Source organism: Melospiza melodia, chromosome 21 (assembly GCF_035770615.1).
Source record: "Melospiza melodia melodia isolate bMelMel2 chromosome 21, bMelMel2.pri, whole genome shotgun sequence".
In the NCBI taxonomy this organism is placed as follows: Eukaryota; Metazoa; Chordata; class Aves; order Passeriformes; family Passerellidae; genus Melospiza; species Melospiza melodia.
In genome coordinates this window covers 9643309-9661225 of record NC_086214.1, presented here as the reverse complement: position 1 = coordinate 9661225, position 17917 = coordinate 9643309, and the positions used below count along the sequence as shown (strand labels likewise).

Genomic DNA, 17917 nt, shown 5'->3' with positions numbered 1-17917 from the left:
GCGAGGTGGGGCAGTGGCCAGCAGCCCTTCAAAGGCCAGCACAGGTCAGGCTGTGTTGCTGTGGGGGACAAGGGGACCCCTCCTCTAAGTCCCTGCCAGGGTTTGGCAGTGCCATGGGGTGGCTCATGGGGCGTGAGGCAGGGGGTGGCACTGGATGTTTGTTTGGGTTGGGGGGACATTGGCTAAAGCAGTTTTGGGGACGATAGAGGATGTCACAAGGGGAGTGGGGTGGCACAGGTGAGATGTTCAGGCAGGTGCCAGCCCCTGTGTGGCTGTGTGGAGCCCCTGGATTCCCCTTTCCATGGCAGGGTGGCAGCCAGGGCCAGAAATAGCCCGGGCAGCATTCCCTGCTCCCCCTCCCCGCCGCACCCCTGCGCCTGGATCGGGCGCCGCCTCCCGCGTTTCCTCAGGAAGAAACCCAAGGCTGGAGGGAGGAAGAGGCCGCCCCGCGGGTGGGACGGGACAGACGGGACAGAGGGACACCAGCGTGGGGCTGGGGAGCCACCAGGACGGGGGCCCTGTGCCCTGCTGGGATGGAGAGCGCCCGGCCCATCCTGTGCCTGCAGCTGTGGCTGTGGGTGCAGAGCTCTGCCCAGGAGCTCGACCCTGAGGGCAGGAACGTCTGCAGGTGAGTGCCACGGGGGTCCCGACCTGTGCCACGGGGGTCCCGACCTGTGCCATCTCCTGGGGACTCTCAGCAGCCCCAGAGGGTCGCTGTTCATCCCTCCTCCCATGGGCAGGGATGTGCAGCCTGGCACGGGGTGGGTGCAGGCTGGGGAGGTGCTGGGGAGCGTGGCTGGGGCATGTCTGGGCATTTGGGGCATCAGATCCCTTCTCCAGGGTTTATTTCTTATTCACCCTCGGAGTGCAGGGCAACGGGGCAATATGGGACCCATGGCAAAACTCATCGTGGGGAAATGCCGCTGTAGCAAACCTCAAAGAGCTTTGGGACTGATGTCCCCCGAATTTATTGCCACTCCCATTGTCTCCCATCATTAGTGATGCCTCTCATGACCTTCACTTCGGTGCCTCATTTGTGCACTAATGGTGAAGCTTTGAGCCTCTCCCAGGGCAAGGGACACCCGGCCCGGCTCCGTGGGGACATTCCCAGCGCTCCGGGCAGCCCAGCCCATCCCATCCCAGCCACCCACTCGGGCTGCAGCCTCCTAAATTTCCTTCTATTTTTCTGGTTTCCTTCCGGAGCATTGCCCTGGGGGCCACGCCGCCTTCTCAGCACTGGGGCAAGGATCGCTGTGCCTCGGCCGGGGCCATGGAGCCGCCCTGGCCCCCCGGGCCTGGCTGACACCCCCCGGTCTCTCCCGCAGGTTCGCGGCCGGCCCGCAGTGCTGTCCCGGCTGGAGGCAGGAGGGGAGGGCGTGCACGGTCGGTGAGTGATGGATGGGGTGAATCCCAAAGCGTGGCCCCCACGCTCGTCCAGGCGGATCCTCTGAGTGTCGGGGAAACCCTCAGCTCTCCTTGAGAGAGGTCCTGCTCCGAGCGGAGCCCCAGGTGCTGATGGTTCTGCATCACCAGCAGGGTGATGGCATGGAGCGGGAAGCGGGATGGTGCTGTCCCTGCAGGAGCTGGGTGGGTGGCAGGTGGGGTGTGAGCCCCGGTCAGAGAGAGCTGAGTGCCTTTCCTGCCACAACAGCCGTGTGCGAGGGGGAGGACGCCTGCAGGGAGGGCGAGGTGTGCGTGAAACCCGGGCTGTGCCGCTGCCCACCCGGCTTCTTCGGAGCAGACTGCAGCTCCCGTGAGTGCCCTCCCCGCGCCCAGCCCCTGCCATCCATCCCCCTGTAAATCCAGCTGGATGCTCGGGGGGCTGCCGGGCTTCTTTCTCCCCATGCTGCCCGTGTCCTTTCCCCTGGCAGGCTGCCCTGAGCAGTACTGGGGCCACGACTGCAAGCGGAGCTGCCCGTGCCACCCCAACGGGCGCTGCGACCCCGCCAGCGGCCGCTGCACCTGCGACCCCAACCACTGGGGAAGGCTGTGCCAGTTCCCGTGCCAGTGCGGCCCCCACGGCCGCTGCGACCCCCTGAGCGGCGCCTGCCACTGCGAGCCGGGCTGGTGGGCACCCAACTGCAAGAAGCAATGCCCCTGCAACCCCTCCACGTCGCAGTGCGACCCCCTGAGCGGGCTGTGCCGCTGCCAGCCGGGCTGGTGGGGCCGGAGGTGCAGCTTCAAGTGCTCCTGCAACGTCTCACCCTGCGCGCAGGAGACGGGCAAGTGCGAGTGCCTGCCTGGCTACTGGGGACCGGCGTGCCAGCGGCGCTGCGACTGCGGGCACGGCTCCTGCAGCTCCGCCAGCGGCCACTGCACCTGCGAGCCCGGCTACCAGGGCAGGAGCTGCCGGGAGCCCTGCCCGGCGGGGAAATACGGCCCTCAGTGCGTGCACAGGTGAGATGGGGGAGCTGCGGGATCCAGCGGGCGGCAGAAAGGTCTTGGGAGAAGGCGTCGCTCCTGTGTCTGTTCCTTTGGGTGGGCAGGGAGACCTGTCCTGGGTTTGAGCATCCCAGGGTGGATGCGGCATCAGCGTTGCCCCGAAAGAAACACCTCGCTAATGTCAGCAGAAAGTGTCACCCTAAAATCTGGTTGTCCTTAATCTCACTCCCCGTGGTGATAAAGCAGCACCTCCCAACTCAGAATATTCTGTGATTCTGCTGCCCTCCTCTCCTCTTGCTACCACAGAGCATTAGGCACCGCTGTGTGTGTTTCCCCTCGGTCCAAAACAATGCTCAGTTATTTTGTGGGGTGAAAGCTGCTTTTTATGGGGTGAAAGCTGCTATTTAGAGGGTTCAAGGGCGGGCGTTGTGACCCCAGTGCCTCTCTGCCCACACAGCTGTGGGAGCTGCAAGCGCAGCCAGCCCTGCTCACCCGTGGATGGTTTCTGCCTGGCCTGCCAGCCCGGCTGGAACGGGACCCTCTGCAAGGATCCCTGTGCTCCTGGATTCCATGGGGATGGCTGCCTGCAGCCGTGTCCCCGCTGCCTGCACGGGGAGCCCTGTGATCCCCAGACCGGGTCCTGCCTGCGCTGTGACCCCGGCTGGACAGGACCCAGGTATGCCCAGGGTGAGGCCCCTGGTCCCTGGGGGTGTCCCTGCTCTGGGATGCAGTCACTGATGCTTTGCTCTGTTTTGGCAGCTGCAACAGCTCCTGCCCTGTGGGCACCTTTGGTGATGGCTGCCAGTTCCTCTGCCCTGAGTGTGTTTCAGGGAGCTGTGACCCCGTGACAGGAGTTTGCATCTGCCAGGCAGGCTACTGGGGAGACAGGTAACACCAGGAAAATGCTGGGATAACTCTGGGAGTGGGGCTGGGCTGGAGCCTTGCTCTCTCTGGGGGCATTTCCCTCCTTTCCTCTCTCTTCCAGCTGCAACAACACTTGTCCTGAGGGCTATTTTGGAGTGAATTGTTCCTCACCCTGCCAGTGCTCCCGGGGGACCTGTGACCCTGTGCAGGGTGACTGTGTGCTGAGTAAGATTAACCTCACATTTCTGGGCAAGGGATGGTCACATCCTCACTGGGGAAGGTGCTGGGATGCATGTTGGTGCCTCCTGGCCCCACTGGGAGTTGTCAGCTCCTGCTCTCTCCATGCAGGGCTGTTGTGTAGGTGTCACAGCCACAGGACATGCCATACTCAGCCCATCTCCTCACACAGGTTTGAAGGACCACGGAGCCCTTGCAGCTGCCATCCTTGTCCCTCTCCTGCTGTTGCTGCTCTGTGTTGCCTGCTGCTGCTGTGGTGCCGGCTCAGCAGATGCCAGAGACAGGTATTTTTTTCACATTTTTCAGCCTTTGACACAAACCCCCATGTCCTGTGTCCCTTGATGTCCCTCTCTGCTCTGCAGGGCAGCTGTGCCAGATGATGGTGTGCTGGCCAGGATGAAGCACCACGTGCAGGGGGTGTTGGCCAACCTCAGTGCTCTCATGCCCTGCTTTAACCTGGGCACCTCAAAACTTCCCAAAGTCACAGGTGAGCAAGGCAGAGCTGCCCACAGCACTTCCAGAAGTGCTGCACTCTCTCTCTGGGGGGAAGCCTGAAACCCCTCTCCTCTGAGCACCCTGGGGTGCTCGAGTTCAGCTGGGTGTCTATTCTTCCCCAGTTTCCCACCACGACATGGAAATCCCCTACAACCCCAGCTTCATCGAGCCCCCATCATCTGCGTGGGTTTCAGACAGCTCCTTCTCCTCCTTCGACACCGACAACGAGGGACCCGAGTACTCCGTCCCTCCCAGAGAAGGTGACGCCCATGGCTGCTCCTCCTTCTCCTCTCTGCTCACCTCTGGGGTCAATCCTGGCCGTCCCAGGGAGCTGTGCTTGGCTCAGACATTGTTTATTTCCTTGTCCTTGTTTTCCTGTCTGCAGGGCTGTGTTTGGCTGCCTGCGATGGGACGTGCCCAGTGGGGCAACCCCATTTCACAACCTCCTCCTTGGGAAACGTTCCCAGGGACAATCCTATTGCATCAGCTCCTGTCCCAGTGTCCCCGATTATGTCCCCGGGCAGGGTGGCAGCTGTAACACGTGTCGCTTTGTCCCACAGGCATCCCACTGCTGGGCGGGGCTGAGCTGCAGGACGGAGCATCCCCCGCTGCCGAGGCGCTCCCGGACCCGTCCGCCTTCGACTCCGAGGATGTCTCGCAGCCCTTCGCCATCCCCCGCACGTCCAGCATCGCCAAGGCCAAGCGTCCCTCTGTGTCCTTCGCCGAGGGGACAAAATTCGGGGCTGCCGAGACGCCCAGCCCCAGCAGGAAGCCCAAGGCTCCGTGGGGCCCATCCAGGCTGACCCCACCGCCGGGGGATGCGGCGGCCGAGCCGCCCAGCGAGAGCCCGGCCAGCGATTGCTACGAGAACGCCGAGCCCCTCAGCAAGGGGGACGAAAGCCACCGGCCATCGCCCCGGGCCACGCCGGGGGGACGCCGCAGGGTGGTGTCCAGCACCAGGCATGTGGCACAGAGAGTGGAGGCGCTGGAAGCGGCTGCGAGATGCGGCAGCTGGGAGGCCAAGGGGAAGGAACCCAATGTCACCACCATCTACATGATGGTGGGAACGGCAGGGCACGACCCCAAGGCGGAGGGGACTGGCGAGGGACCGGTCCAGGCTGTGCTGAAGCGTCTGGGCAGCTTGCAGAAGGGCAAGTGGGCTGCGAAGGAGGAGCCCAAGGTGAGGAGGAGCATGGAGGCCATCCAGAAACCCCCTCGCCGGGCTCTGGCGCAGCGCAGGGACTCGGAGAACAGCTGCAAGCAGAGGGAGAGTGTGCCGGGGGCTCCTGCCGAGCCAGCCCCGGGCAAGCAGCAGCAGCATCCCGCTGCCAAGAGACTGTCCCTCCTCCTCGCATCCCTCTCGTCAAAAAGCACCGGTGCCCAGGACGGGGCCAGCGAAACGGCAGAGAAGGGGGAAAGCCCGGAGTTAGCTGGCAGCCTGGAAAGGAAGGGACAGGCTGCCGCGGAGGAAGAGCCGAAATACGAGAACGTGGCCAGCAGCGGTGCTGATTCGCCCTCCGGCCCCGGCAAGGAGCTGCCGGGCAGCGCTCCGGGCTCCTGAGCCGGCACCGCCCGGGCTGGGGCCGCGGGAGCACCGGGAGCTCCTCCAGCCCCGGCCTGGGCAGCCGAGCGTGCTCCGAGCTGGGAACTGGAGGAGCATCGAGCCTTCCTGGTGACCCTCTCTGCTCTGGAGCTGTGAACTGGAGAAGCATCGAGCCCTCCTGGTGACCCCCTCAGCTCCAGAACTGGGAACTGGAGGAGCATCGAGCCTTCCCGGTGACCGCCTCTGCTCTGGAGCTGGGAACTGGAGGAGCATCGAGCCTTCCTGGTGACCCCCTCTGCTCTGGAGCAGTGAACTGGAGGAGCATCGAGCCTTCCCGGTGACCGCCTCTGCTCTGGAGCTGGGAACTGGAGGAGCATCGAGCCTTCCTGGTGACCCCCTCTGCTCTGGAGCAGTGAACTGGAGGAGCATCGAGCCCTCCTGGTGACCCCCTCTGCTCTGGAGCAGTGAACTGGAGAAGCATCGAGCCCTCCTGGTGACCCTCTCTGCTCTGGGGCCACAGCGGGGCAGCCGGTGGGGTTGTGGTGCTCAAGGACTGTTTTCTGCTCCTCGCTGCCCTACCAGCCCCACTTGTGTCTGCACAGCCCCGGGGGACAGCGATGCTCTGGGTGCTGTGGTGGCACCCTCAAGTCCGTGTCACCACTGGGCTGCTGAGTGCTCAGCTGGGAAATGCGTGCACAAAATCCACTCTCACCCCATCGGTTTTCACCTTTCCCTGCCCCAAATCCCCTGAGCTTCTTGCTGGAAAGGTGCTTCTCACTAAAGGGGAGTGTTTTGTGGAGCTGGGCTGAGGAGAGATGATGGGCTGTCACAAGCAGCTTCAGAGAAAATTAATTTTAGCTGCTTATCTCAAAGGGTATCTGGGTCTGCAGGGGTTTATCTGTGTGGCTCTGCCTTCTGTGGCAGGGCCTGGCTGCCTTTGCTTCCACGTGGAAAAGCTCGTGGCAGGACACAGGGGGTAGTGACAGCCTTTTAAACTTCACACAGTTCCAATCTGCAGTTGTGCAAACGTGGCAGCTGGGCGGTGACCATCAACCTGTGCACCTGGTGCCGTGCTGATAAGGATGGAAGTTGCCTGGAAAATGGGATTTCCACGGGTGCCCTAAGCTCCTGCCACCTCCCACGCCTCATTCCTGCTGTGAAGGCAGCTGAGATGCTAAAGAGGATTTGCAGAGTGATCTGGTTTTAGATGTATCTAAGTAGTAGAAGGTTTTTGTGTATTTTTTCTCTGTTATTTCACTTGGTGTGAAAGCCTTGGAATGAAAATTAAATGCCCTTCAGGAGATGGGTTTCCCAGCCGCCCTTTGAGTCAAAGATATAACCAGGAATATTCCCCAGAGTGTGGAAACTGTCAGCAGCCTCAGGCTTTCCGTTTGGGAATTTTTTTTTAGATTTTCTATCTCTGTTGAAATCTGAATTCTCACTCACTGAGCTGAGCTCTGTGCAGAGCCCAAGATCGGAGTGCTGGAGGAATGTGAGTGGGCTGTGAGTGTCCAGAGCCCTTCTGCTGCAGCCTGCACCTCACACACCATGTGCAGAGCTCCACATGAATCCTTCTGGTCTGGCACTGCTCAGCTGGGCTTCAGGGTTTGGGGTGTTTCAGAAAACACAGTGGGTTTTGCTTTTTCCTTTTTGCTTCCCATGGGTGCTTCTCCACAGCACAAGGCACCAAATCCCCACAATCTGACGTGGCTGAAGCTTCCAGTTTTGCAACCAGCACAAAGCACCCTTTCCTGCAGTGGAATCATCTGCTGCTGGGATTATAACACCAAATATTCTGGCATCCAAATAAAACTGCTCATCCTGGCAGGACTGGAGCAGCAGCCTGTTCTGCACGGGCTTGCTTTTGTTTTGACACCATTTTATGACAGCAGCAGGGACAGTCCCACATTTGATTTATAAGCAGCCATTTTTTTTCCCTAATGGGATGGATATTTTGAGCCTGTGAGCTGAGCAGTGCTGTGCCAGAAGTGAACACCACGTGAGCCAGTTCACTCTGGGTGCAGCATGTAAATAGCTGACAACAACCTGACAGCCTCAAACCAGCGCCTGGCTTGAGAAAACGCTGCTGCTGGGAGAACCTTCCCTGTCCATGGAGCCAGGATGTTTCCCCTGCTTGAAGATGAAGCATCTTGGCCGTGTCTGGGCAGTGAAAGGGAAATTAGCTGCAGATTTCCAGCGTGTGGCTGCCCATGCATGCTCCTGCAGCGTGGCTGCGCTGGTGCTGCTTGCTGGGGATGCTTCTGTCGGGTTAGCTCTGGGTGTGGGAGGTCTGCAAGGCAGAGCTGGCTGGGGAATCTCTTCCCGTGCTGGATTTCTGACTTCTGCAGCGTTTGGAAGGCAGGCAGTGGGAAGGGATCCATGTGCAGGTGCTGTCTGTAAGCAGAGAGGTGTCTGTGTGCTCTGCTGGGGCAGGAGCAGAGGCTGGAGCTGTTCCTGGGGTCTGTCCCATGGTGCTCTGTCCTTGTCATCCTGTCAGCCTTGTAATCTCCTTTTCCAAACTGCCCAAGCCTTTGAGGAGCGCCACATCATTTAGCCCAGTGGCTGTGCCAGAGCAGGAGCTGCCACCTCCCTCCCAGCTAAACTCATTCCTGGCCAGTTTCTAAAAACACATCTCTGTGTCAGTGCTCTTCTTCGGCTTCACTTTATTTTTTTTCTCCCCATGCTGTTTACTCAATCCCTGGGGTATTTATAGCTGGCCACGGATCACCTGATAGCTTTTCTCCTTCTAGGATAGGAAAACTGAGCCCTCCCTGCTCTTGCTGAGGCAGAGGGTTCCCGTGACCCCAGACAGCCTCGGAACCCTCCTCATGCTCCTCCCCGTCACAGTTTGTGTTTCTTGGACACAGCAGCCAGGTCTGGGTGCTGAGGTCTCCTGGGTCTCGTGCTGCCTCAGCCTTCTTCTACCTCTGTTAAACACCTGGCACCGATCCAGGCTGCCTTGTTTTCTTTGGGCTTTTTGTTTGTTTGTTTGCATTGGCTTAAATCCACTCTCCAGCTGTTGAAACGTTTGATCCCTCTCCCATAGCCAAGGCCGGGGAGTTTCCTCTTCCCACCCGCCACAGGGATGGAGTGGTGGGGACACGTCCGTCTGTCTGGGGCCCTCTGCTTCCTCTGGGGTGTTTACCTGCCACAAACGCTGTTTTCATCTGCTTTGGATGAGAAAATATCCCCTGTAAAGATTCTAGGGATTTATGGCCACATCCTCTGAGCCAGGACCTCCCTATTGAGGGAAGGATTTATGGAAGGTCTAGAAATACCTCAGAGGAATGCTCTGAAAAATAATTTAACAGAAAAAAAAGAAGGCAGAATTGTGGTGAAGTCAGATGTGAAGCTGGCTTGTAGTGATATTATTTTATTTCATGAAACTGGGCTGTATCCCCAGCAGTGTGATCAACAGGTTTAGTGAGGGGATTTCCCCCCTTTACTCTGCTCACCTTAAAGTATTGTGTCCGGTGTGAGGATTCCAACATAAAAAGGACAGGATGTGTTGGAGCAAGGCTAGAGGAAGCCACAGTGATGATCAGAGGCTGGAGCAGCTCTGCTATGGACAGACTGAGGGAGCTGGGGGTGTTCAGCCTGGAGAAGAGTACAGGGAAACCTTATAGCACTTCCAGTACCTAAAGGGGATCCAAGAGAGGGACTTTGGACAAGGGATGGAGTGACAGGGCAAGGAGGAATGGCTGACAGGGGGCAGGCTTAGATGGGATATTGAGAAGACATTCTTGGCTGTGAGGCTCTGGCACAGGTTGCCCACAGAAGCTGCCCCCACCCCTGGAACTGCCCAAGGCCAGGTTGGATGGGGCTTGGACCAGCCTGATTCGGTGGCAGGTGTCCCTGCCCATGCCAGGGAGTGGAATGAGACGATATTTTAGGTTCCTTCCAACCCAAACCTTTCTGTGACTCTTTGAATGAGCTGTGTCGTTGGCTGGGGTGTCTCAAGGGCTCATTGCCCCTGTCCCGCTGTGTCATGAGAGTGGTCAGCCCAGAGCTGCGTTGGCTGCTGTTCCCAAAATACTCTTTTAATGGGGTGGAGCAGCTTCTCAGGTCTCTCTCTTTGAGCAGCCCAGGCAGACTTCGCAGGACCGATCCGGTGCCCGTAGCAGTGCCGCGGGTGCCGTTCCCCACACGGCTCCCCATGCCCGGCGGGGCTCTTCTCCCTCACAGCAGCCGCTCCGCGGTGCGGCTCCCGGGGCTGCCGCCCGGGGCCGGCGGAGACCGGCGGAGAGCGGCAGCGAAGCCCGCGGGGCGGTCTCGCTGTCCCCGCGCCGGGCCGGGCGGGGGAGCCGCTTCACCTCCCGCCGCCGAGCCCGGGGTTGTCGCTTTTCGCTTTGCCCTGGAAGGCGGCGAGCCCGACCACAGTTCGGGTGTGTGTGTGTCTGTGTGTGCGTGTCTGTGTGTGCTGTGAGGGTCTGCGTGTGTGTGAGGGTGCGTGTGTGTGGGGGTCTGTGTGTGTGAGGGTGTGTGTGTGTGTGTTTATCTCTGTGTGTATGTGTTTTTTATGTGTGTGTGTTTGTCTCTGTGTGTGTGTTTGTCTCTGTGTGTGCGAGGGTCTGTGTGAGAGTGTGTGTGCGGGTCTGTCTGTGAAGGAACTGGGGGTACCTGCACACCGAGAGGGGTCCCGGGGGATATCGAGACGTACTACAGGAGCACCGGGGGAATCCCGGCGAGTACCGGAGAAGAAAAATATCGGGGGATACACCTGGGGGTGAGAGGTAGTTGGGGGATACCGGGGGGAAGAAATGAGGAGGTTACAGAGAGAAGATATCGAGGGGTACCGTGGGATCCCGGGGTAAAATACCGGGGGGTCCCAGGAGGAGATATCGGGGATCCCATGGGGGGATCCCGTGGGGGGAATCTCGGGACTATCCCGGGGGTCCCGGGCTAAGATCCCGGGTGGATCCCGTGGGGATGAGGGGGAGGTCCCGTGAGGGGGTCTCGGGGGGGGCCCTGAGGAGGCGGGGGGCGGGGGGGGGGGGGGGGTACGCGAACCGGCACGTGCCCCAGCGGCAGCGGCGCGCGCGGCCATTGGCTGAGGCGGCGGCCAATCAGCGGGCGCGCCTGTTTTGCCTCGGAGGCCGGATAAAAAGCCCGGGTGGGACCGCGGCGGAGCGGAGCGGGCGCGGCACCGGCGGTGAGCGGGGCGCGGACCGGGGGCGGCGGGGACACCGCACCGGGGGCTGCCGGGGGTTTGCATGGGAGAGAGGGGGCACTGCGGAGGGTGGGGGGGCATCGGGGCATTCACGCGTGGGAGTGGCAGGCGGCGGAGGGAGAGCGGATGGAGAGGGGAGCGTGGGTGGGGGGCTGGATGGCGAGGAGGGAGGGGATGCTGCGGGGCTCTTGGGGGGGATGCTGCGGGGCAGTTTGGGGGTGTGGGATGCTGAAGGGCTCTTTGGGGGTGCTGCGGGGCTCCCTGGGGGTGCGGGATGCTGCGGGGGTGATGTGGGGGTGGGCTGTGCTGGGGGGCACTGGGGTGCCGCTGGTAGCGGGGACAGCGGGCTGCGGCTCTTGTCGCAGAGAGGATGGCGGGGCTGGGGAGGGGGCTGTGCAGGGATGAGGAAGAGGAGGAGGAGGTGATGGAGGAAATGCGTTGTGGGCTGTGCTGGGGCAGCGGGCCTGCGCCGTGGGTGAGGGGGGCTCTGAACCGGCTTCTATGGCTGGGAGGGAGCTCTGACCCCCAGGCATCGCTGCTGGGCCAGACCTGCCAAAGCACCCGGTGCTGGGGTGTACCCAATAAGGGCAGCTGCCCTGGCTGGCTGTGTGGCCAGCTGCTTTCCCCACAGTGCAGCCTGGGGTGTGCCTGGGCTGGGAAAAGCCTCAGCTTGGCTCAGAAGGGCCACCTGCCTTGTGACACTCGGGGCTCCCCAGGGTCAGGTTGTCCCCTTGGCCAGGTGTGTTCCCCAATTTGCTCGCTGCCGTGGGCTCCAGGGACTGGCACAAGTGGAGCTGGACACAGTTAATGCAGCTCCAGCATCTGGGGCAGCCTGGAGATGCCACTGAGCTGCGGTGTCTCACAGCTGGCTGGTCTGGCAGGCAGCAAAAAGTGCTCCTTGGTGATATATTGGGGGCATAAATTGCATTTATAGACCCCTCACACACCTTCCAGAGCTTTTGTACGGGGCAGAGCAGACGTGGTGGGTCTCTGAAGTCACTTCTGGGATGTGGGGCTGTGTCCCCATCCCAGCCTGATGGCAGTGGGGACATCAGGCTCCTGTCCTGGCGTTTATTCCCCGTGGGCTGTTTGCTGCATTTTCATTCCTGGTGCTCGGGCAGTGGAACAGAGTCCTTGAGCAGAGCCCTGTGTCACTGAGTGAGCACCCAGGGGCTCTCCAAGGGCACCTGTGCCTCCCCCAGCCCTGCAGGTCCCTTGGCAGGCTGGCGCCAGCACTAACCAGTTCTGCACCGGAGTCCCTGCCATCCAGCAGGCAGCTCTGCCTGGGCGCTCAGTGAGGACATCCCTTAAACCGCGGGGGTTTTTCGTGTTCTCCGAGCAGCGTGGGCTCACTGGGCGTTGCTCCCTGCAGGTTCTGAGGCTCTGAAGGAGGAGGCCACCCCCCCAGGCAGCCATGGCCCCCACGCTGGCCACGGCGCACCGGCGGCGCTGGTGGATGGCGTTCACGGCCATCATCGAGAACCTGCTCTTCTCCGCCGTCCTGCTGGGCTGGGGGTCCCTGCTCATCATGCTGAAGGCTGAAGGGTTTTATTCCTACCTGTGCTACGGGCTAGGTAAGCGTTTTTTTGGGCTCGTGTTTGGGGTAAGGTGCTGCTGGTGTGGTTCCCTTGTGCAGGGGGGTGTGGAGGTGGTTGGAGAATGGCTGAGCTCCATGTTGATCCCAGGGGAGAAGGAAAGGGATTTGTGCTCCTTCCTAAAACCTTGTGATGGTGCAGTGTGCCTGGAGGTGCTGTTTTGTATGGTGGTTGGGAAAAGGAGCTTTAAAGATGGGGTAGAGCTTTTCTGGATGGCCTTTTCTACTTGGCCATGAGCTCTTCCTCTGCAAGGGCTCTGGAGGATGGTGATTTTTGGGGAGGCTGCCCTGGGTTTTTAAGAGGAACTTTGTCCTTAGTGGTGAGAAAACAAGGAGCATGGGTGGCAATAATATCAGGGCAGTCCAGTGCTGCTGTTGAGGAGAATTTGCAGAATTAAATACTGCTGATCATTCCTCTCCTCCTTCAAGCACCCAGGATGTGCTCAAACCAGGCTGAGTTTCTGTGAGGGCTTGAGATTTACCCTCTGCCCCAGCCAGAAGTGACTGTCCCTGCTGCAGACACAGCCTGGAAGGGGAGGGATAAATCTGTGGTGTGGGAATGGTAATCTGGGAAAACAGCCTGGAGGTGGACATCTGTCCCCAGCCTGGGCACGGAGGGAATTGTGCACCCCACAGAGTGTTTGGGTGGTCAGTGGGGTTAAAAGGAACCCGAGGTAAAGGTGTGGTGTGGATTTGTGGTGGCTGAGGGTTTGCATGTGCTCAGAGGAGGGGAGGGCAGAGTGAAGAGAGGCAGTTTGGGCTCTCTGATGGGGACTGAGACTGGATCAGCCCACCTGGGGCTGGTGGAGGAAGCAGTTGGTGAAAAGAGTTGGAAATCAGTGCATGGAGCCTCAGCTGAGTGATGGCTGAGAACAGTGGGGGAAAACCGAGGTGTGGGGAAGCAAAGTCCAGACAAAGGTACCTGCGAATGATGTGATGGTTTTGCTCATTCATCAGCTGATGGTTTTGCTCATTCATCAGCTGCTTATCTCCCCTGCTTTGTGTACCAGGGCCTGGGTTGGTGCACCTGGCAAAAATGCACATGTTTGAGCCTTTTATCAGCTGCAGTTTGGCAGCTCCATCTCCATCCTGTGCGGTGCTCCCTGTCACTCGGTGTCCCCAGGAGCACTCCTGTGTGTGAGGGACACTCCCAGTGCCAGGACACCCTGCAGGACTGCTGTCCAAGGCTGCTGCGTTCCCTCCACACCAGGGAGACTTTGTCACAGCCGAGAGATCACGTTAAACCCATCAGGTGGGGACTCTCTGCCACGCAGATAAAGCACACAGGAGCTGATAAGCAAATGCTGACTGTCTCTGCGAGCAGGCGTTTGCTTGTCTGCTTCCTGAGATGTGCTCTGCTGACAAGAACTTCACCGGGGGCCCACCTCCTGCTCTTTGCCTTGGCTGCTTTCAGTTTGTCCCGGATCACTGAGGTTCACCTCGGTTTGTCACTCCTGTTCCCCAACCTGTGGCTTTTTTGGCTCTCCCCTTGGGAGTGCCCATGCCCACAGACCACAGGGAAGATGCAAATGTTTGGACTGCTGTGAAATTGCTGCCCTGGGGGCAACTGCTCCCTCCCCAGTGGCCAACCTGTGCCCCGAGGCAAGAAAGCTTAATCCCTGAGAAGAAATTTGTGCGGTCAAATGTTCTCATTGTCCTCAAATATCTGGCCATCACTTCTGAACTCGGGTGATGGCTTGTGATGAGCTGTGGGGGCATTAATCTGTGCTGACTCACTTTCATTTCTCTGGGTTTGTCCTCTCTGTAAGAGTTTTGTGGGGAAGACTCCTGGCTCCAATGTGTGTGGAGGCTCTCAATGACCAGCCCCAAACTGAGTTTTGCCTTTGCTGGCATTAGGGTGACCCAGTGGGTTGCCTTTTTCAGTGTAACCTATTGAATCCTGCAGCCAACTTGGCTGGAAAGGCTGCTGCAAACAAATCATGACGAGTAGCCTTTGGGCACTTGTTGTTCCTAATGCTGCTGTGGGCATGTAAGTATTGCAAAGGAAAAAAAAAAATTAGAATTTTCCTAATGAGCCAAAGGTTCTTGGCAGGGCTTTCAGTTTGTCAGCATAAGCTCTTGTACTTTGTGATGCTTTCCAATGAAAGGCAAAACTAGACCTTGTGCCTTCTGCAGGTTCTTCTCTGAAGATATCAGCAGCTGCCCAGAAAGTGCTGCAGTTCATGAAGGACTCTGTCTCCCTGTTGAATCCCTTGCTTGCCCTTGGCTCCTCCTGTTGGATTTTACTCACCCATTGTACAAACGTGGGGTCCAATGGACTCTTAACTCAGTAACATGAGGGTGGAGATGGACACCTGGGGGGGAAAAATCCAAAAAAATAAAATATTTTTAGAGCAGTTGTGCAACAGGGCTGGAGTGGGGGGTTGTACCCGCTGGGCCACCTCCTGAGGTATGCTTGAAATTCGCTGACAAGGAGCCTGGTAGTAGCACTTTGTTCCCATTTTAATTTTACTACACTACTACTTGGCCTTTAACCAACTGAAGCAGCATCTTTTTGCTCCTGCAAGTGCTGACTCCACAGTCTTTATCACCGTTCTGGGCCTTATCAGCTCTGGGGGAATTTGATCAGTCCAGGGCCTTGCCTTGCTATGATGTTTCTGGGATTGGGAAGATGAACGTTTGGGTCTGAAACATGCTTGAAGAAAGAGAAATGTCCTGAACTTGATAATCTTGCTCACAAAGAGCAGAGATAAGGGGCACACAGGGCTTTCCTCTGAGACAGGGCTGCAGAGTACCAAAGGGATGATAAGCTAATTCACTTACAGCGAGTTAACGAGCCCTGACGTGGTCAGAGGGGGAAGGTGCTGCTTCACAGCTCTTTTCCCTTATTTATCTGAGCTCTGGGCGGGGAACTTGCAGTCTGAAGGTCCCTCACAATCTGGGCAGATATGACAGCTAGGATTTGTGGAAGGGCTGCACGTGTGGGGCTGTAAACAGGAAAAGAGTAAAGGTGGTAAATATTCGGTTTGTACAGGAAACACAGTGTGCTGAGCAGCAGCTGTCGTGGGAAGGTGCTGGCTGAGAGCAGCTGCAAAATGAAACCACAGCTGGGCAGAGAAGGGGAGTTTGACTGGGACTGTGCCTTGGTCATATGAAGCTTTCCAGGCACCCAGAGAGGGGGTCCTGGAAGTGCAAGTGGAAGGGCAGGGAAACCCGAATAAATTGCTTTTGCAGTGGTACAAAGCAAGAACATCTCCTCCCAGTTCCCAGAAGTATGACACCATCCTAAAAAGAGAAAACATGTTCTTATGTGGGCAGGCTGCAGAATCAGTTGTTTGCACATGTCTTTCAGTGTGCTATTTTTTTAAACCAATACTCCCTGTTCTTTGCCCTTGATTTCTGTCTTTTTTTTTTTTCCCTCCATTTTTTTTTCTTCTATAAAAAAAGAGGAGAAAGATGAGGGTGTGCAGGCTGTGACAGAGCTATTGTCAGGGTGGCTGGGGGTGTCTTGCCTTTTTGACTCAGTCTGCATCTGAAATAAGATGAAAGGAAAGCTGCTCTCTGCTATCTGAGATGGCAGTCACTGCTGGAAAAGCCAGACTCGTTCCTCTGGTGCTGTGTGTGTGCCTGGGATTTGAAGAGGTCAGTGAAGAGCAGTTAATGATTGACCTGCTGCTTGGAGAAAGGATGGCTTTGAATGTTCCAGCCTGAACAAATCCCAGCAATGATCTTGACACAAATGATTACCCAGGCAGCCTTCTCCTTACCTAAGCTGTCATTCTTTAAATAGTAACTTGAACTACTAATTGGGCAGCAGAAATCCTGCTGCTTGTGTGGGGAGTGCTGTAAAAATAGGCAGCAATGTTCTTGTAATTGCTGGTAAAGACTTGTAGCTTCTGCTGCCTTGTCAGTGAGGCAGCAGTGAGTGAGCACAGCCCTTGTGCTGCTGCCCTGCCCGGGTGTGACACCTCGAGTGCTGCATGCAGGAGGATTTGGGGAGGGCAGCACCTTGGGCACAGAGCCAGTCCTTGCCCAGAGCAGTTTTCCAGATGGAGCCAGGCACGTAGGAGATTTTCCCGGGAGTGTGGCACGCACCGGTCTGGAACGGGATCTGAGCTGGGACTGAGGGGAAGCTGCTGCTTGCTGCAGCCAGGTGCATGAGGCAGGTGAGTAGTTAGGCAGGTTCTCTGCCCATTGAGCCCCTCCTAGCTGCATGTCCTGTGCTGCCACTCTGTGTCCTGTGCCAACGAGCTGCTGGCACCCAGATCCCTGCTCGTGGATGAGCCGGCTCTTGGCTGGACCTTGTGCCTGCAGCACACACCTGCAGCCCTTCCAAAATGTTCTATTTATGGAGGTGGCTCAAAGGATCAGGGGATGTCAGGGTGCCAAGGGCTGCTGGAATCATTTCCATTACGCCTCAGTGGATCTTCTCTTGTTGCTCAGGGGCTGCTTCTATTTTCACAAACAATTTGTATTTCCACATAGCGCTGTTGCCTGGCCCCTCCTTGGAGCTGGCACCCAGCAGCTGTAAACAAGGTGGTTGGTACAGGCAGGGAGTGAAGTTTGGTGTTCCATTCCCAGCTTTCCAGTGTTTAGAAAGGGACAAATTTCTTTGCTGTTTCTGAGCTGTGTCCTCACCTCATGCACACTCGTCATGGCGTGTGCTGTGTGAGCTCCTTGGGGACATGCAGCAGTGAACACATCCAAACATGAACAGGAATTTGTATTCTCCAGCTTTAAAGGCTGAGATTCCTGCTTGGAGATCTGTGTGGGGAGGGTTTCTGAGGCTTTAACACGTGCAGAAGTTATAAGGTCACTGTACTGTTCGTGTCCCTCCACCCTCCTTCCACTCCTCAGCTGAGCTATCTCTGGAGAGTGCTGACACAGGGAAACTGCTACTACTTTGTCAATTCCCCCCCCTCCTCCTCCTTGTTTTCCCGAGTTTCACCTCTCACCCACATCTGTTTCCTATGAATTTATCTTTGTGGAGAGACCAAAAGCCTTGATGCTGTGGGTGAAAACAGCAGAGAGGCTCCCAAAGTCTGTCCAGGACTGATTCCTAAGGATGTGGCTCGGGTGCCTCAGTGCGCTGCCCTCCGTGCAGAGGAGATGCTGCTGGTGGCACGTGTGACATTTTGGGGATATTTGTTGCTTACTCCGGCTATCCATGACCAACAGCACAAGAGAAGGGGCAGATTAGGTTATCAGTGAGGAGCACATGGCAGTGGAAAGGAACACAGGCAGCTTGAAGCAATCTTAGCAAAGATGCTGATGGGAGCAATGTCAATGGGGAGAAATGCCCCAGCCTTCCCTGCAGTGCTGGCAGGGGACAGAGGCAGCTCCAAGGCCTCAGATATCAGTGCCTGAATTCCTGCTGATACCTGAAGGCAGGAAGGTGGGGTGGGGTTTGTTTGCAGTGGACACAAAGCTGGGAGGGCGGTTCGGGGCAGCTGGGAGAGCCAGGCTGGAACCAGTAACTGTAGAGGAGCTGGGATTGAGTAGAAGGGAGGGAGGTGCAAGGTGGGGCTGTGCCACCTCTAGAGCTAACACACAGCAGCCATGGGGATCTCCCCCACCAGCCTCAGCAAGCAGTGGATGAGAAGCCACTGGCACATGAGGGATTCCTGCTAATTAACTAAACCAACCTGGCCTCGCTGGGAATCTCCAGCCT

General features: G+C 58.0%; 2 protein-coding genes across 3 annotated transcripts in view; both read left to right on the top strand.

Annotated features, from left to right (window-relative positions):
• The first annotated feature begins 455 nt into the window (after positions 1-455).
• On the top strand, positions 456-6822 carry SCARF1 (scavenger receptor class F member 1). The gene is made up of 11 exons (XM_063173719.1): positions 456-628; positions 1326-1387; positions 1652-1753; positions 1872-2397; positions 2840-3058; positions 3142-3270; positions 3368-3471; positions 3656-3767; positions 3846-3970; positions 4101-4238; positions 4539-6822. Exons 1-11 carry the CDS (start codon positions 534-536, stop codon positions 5537-5539), a joined length of 2613 nt encoding a protein of 870 aa, XP_063029789.1. The 5' UTR covers positions 456-533; the 3' UTR covers positions 5540-6822.
• Positions 6823-10087: 3265 nt separating this feature from the next.
• SLC43A2 (solute carrier family 43 member 2) overlaps positions 10088-17917 on the top strand; it is a 32096-nt gene continuing 24266 nt past the window's right edge. The window contains exons 1-2 of one of the 2 annotated variants that reach the window (XM_063174039.1): positions 10088-10254; positions 12064-12265. In XM_063174039.1, the coding sequence (XP_063030109.1) occupies positions 12106-12265 (160 nt within the window). In that variant the 5' untranslated portion in view covers positions 10088-10254; positions 12064-12105. Of the gene's footprint in view, positions 10255-11612; positions 12266-17917 lie in introns of those variants that run through there. The other variant, XM_063174038.1, reaches the window with a different exon arrangement.

What these genes read in the sequence shown, in the direction of transcription:
- SCARF1 (XM_063173719.1), top strand. Translation starts at nt 534, where the DNA reads ATGGAGAGCGCCCGGCCCATCCTGTGCCTGCAGCTGTGGCTGTGGGTG. An exon ending in GAGGGCAGGAACGTCTGCAG is followed by an intron (nt 629 to 1,325) that starts GTGAGTGCCACG and finishes TCTCTCCCGCAG; the next exon opens with GTTCGCGGCCGGCCCGCAGT. An exon ending in GGCCCTCAGTGCGTGCACAG is followed by an intron (nt 2,398 to 2,839) that starts GTGAGATGGGGG and finishes CTGCCCACACAG; the next exon opens with CTGTGGGAGCTGCAAGCGCA.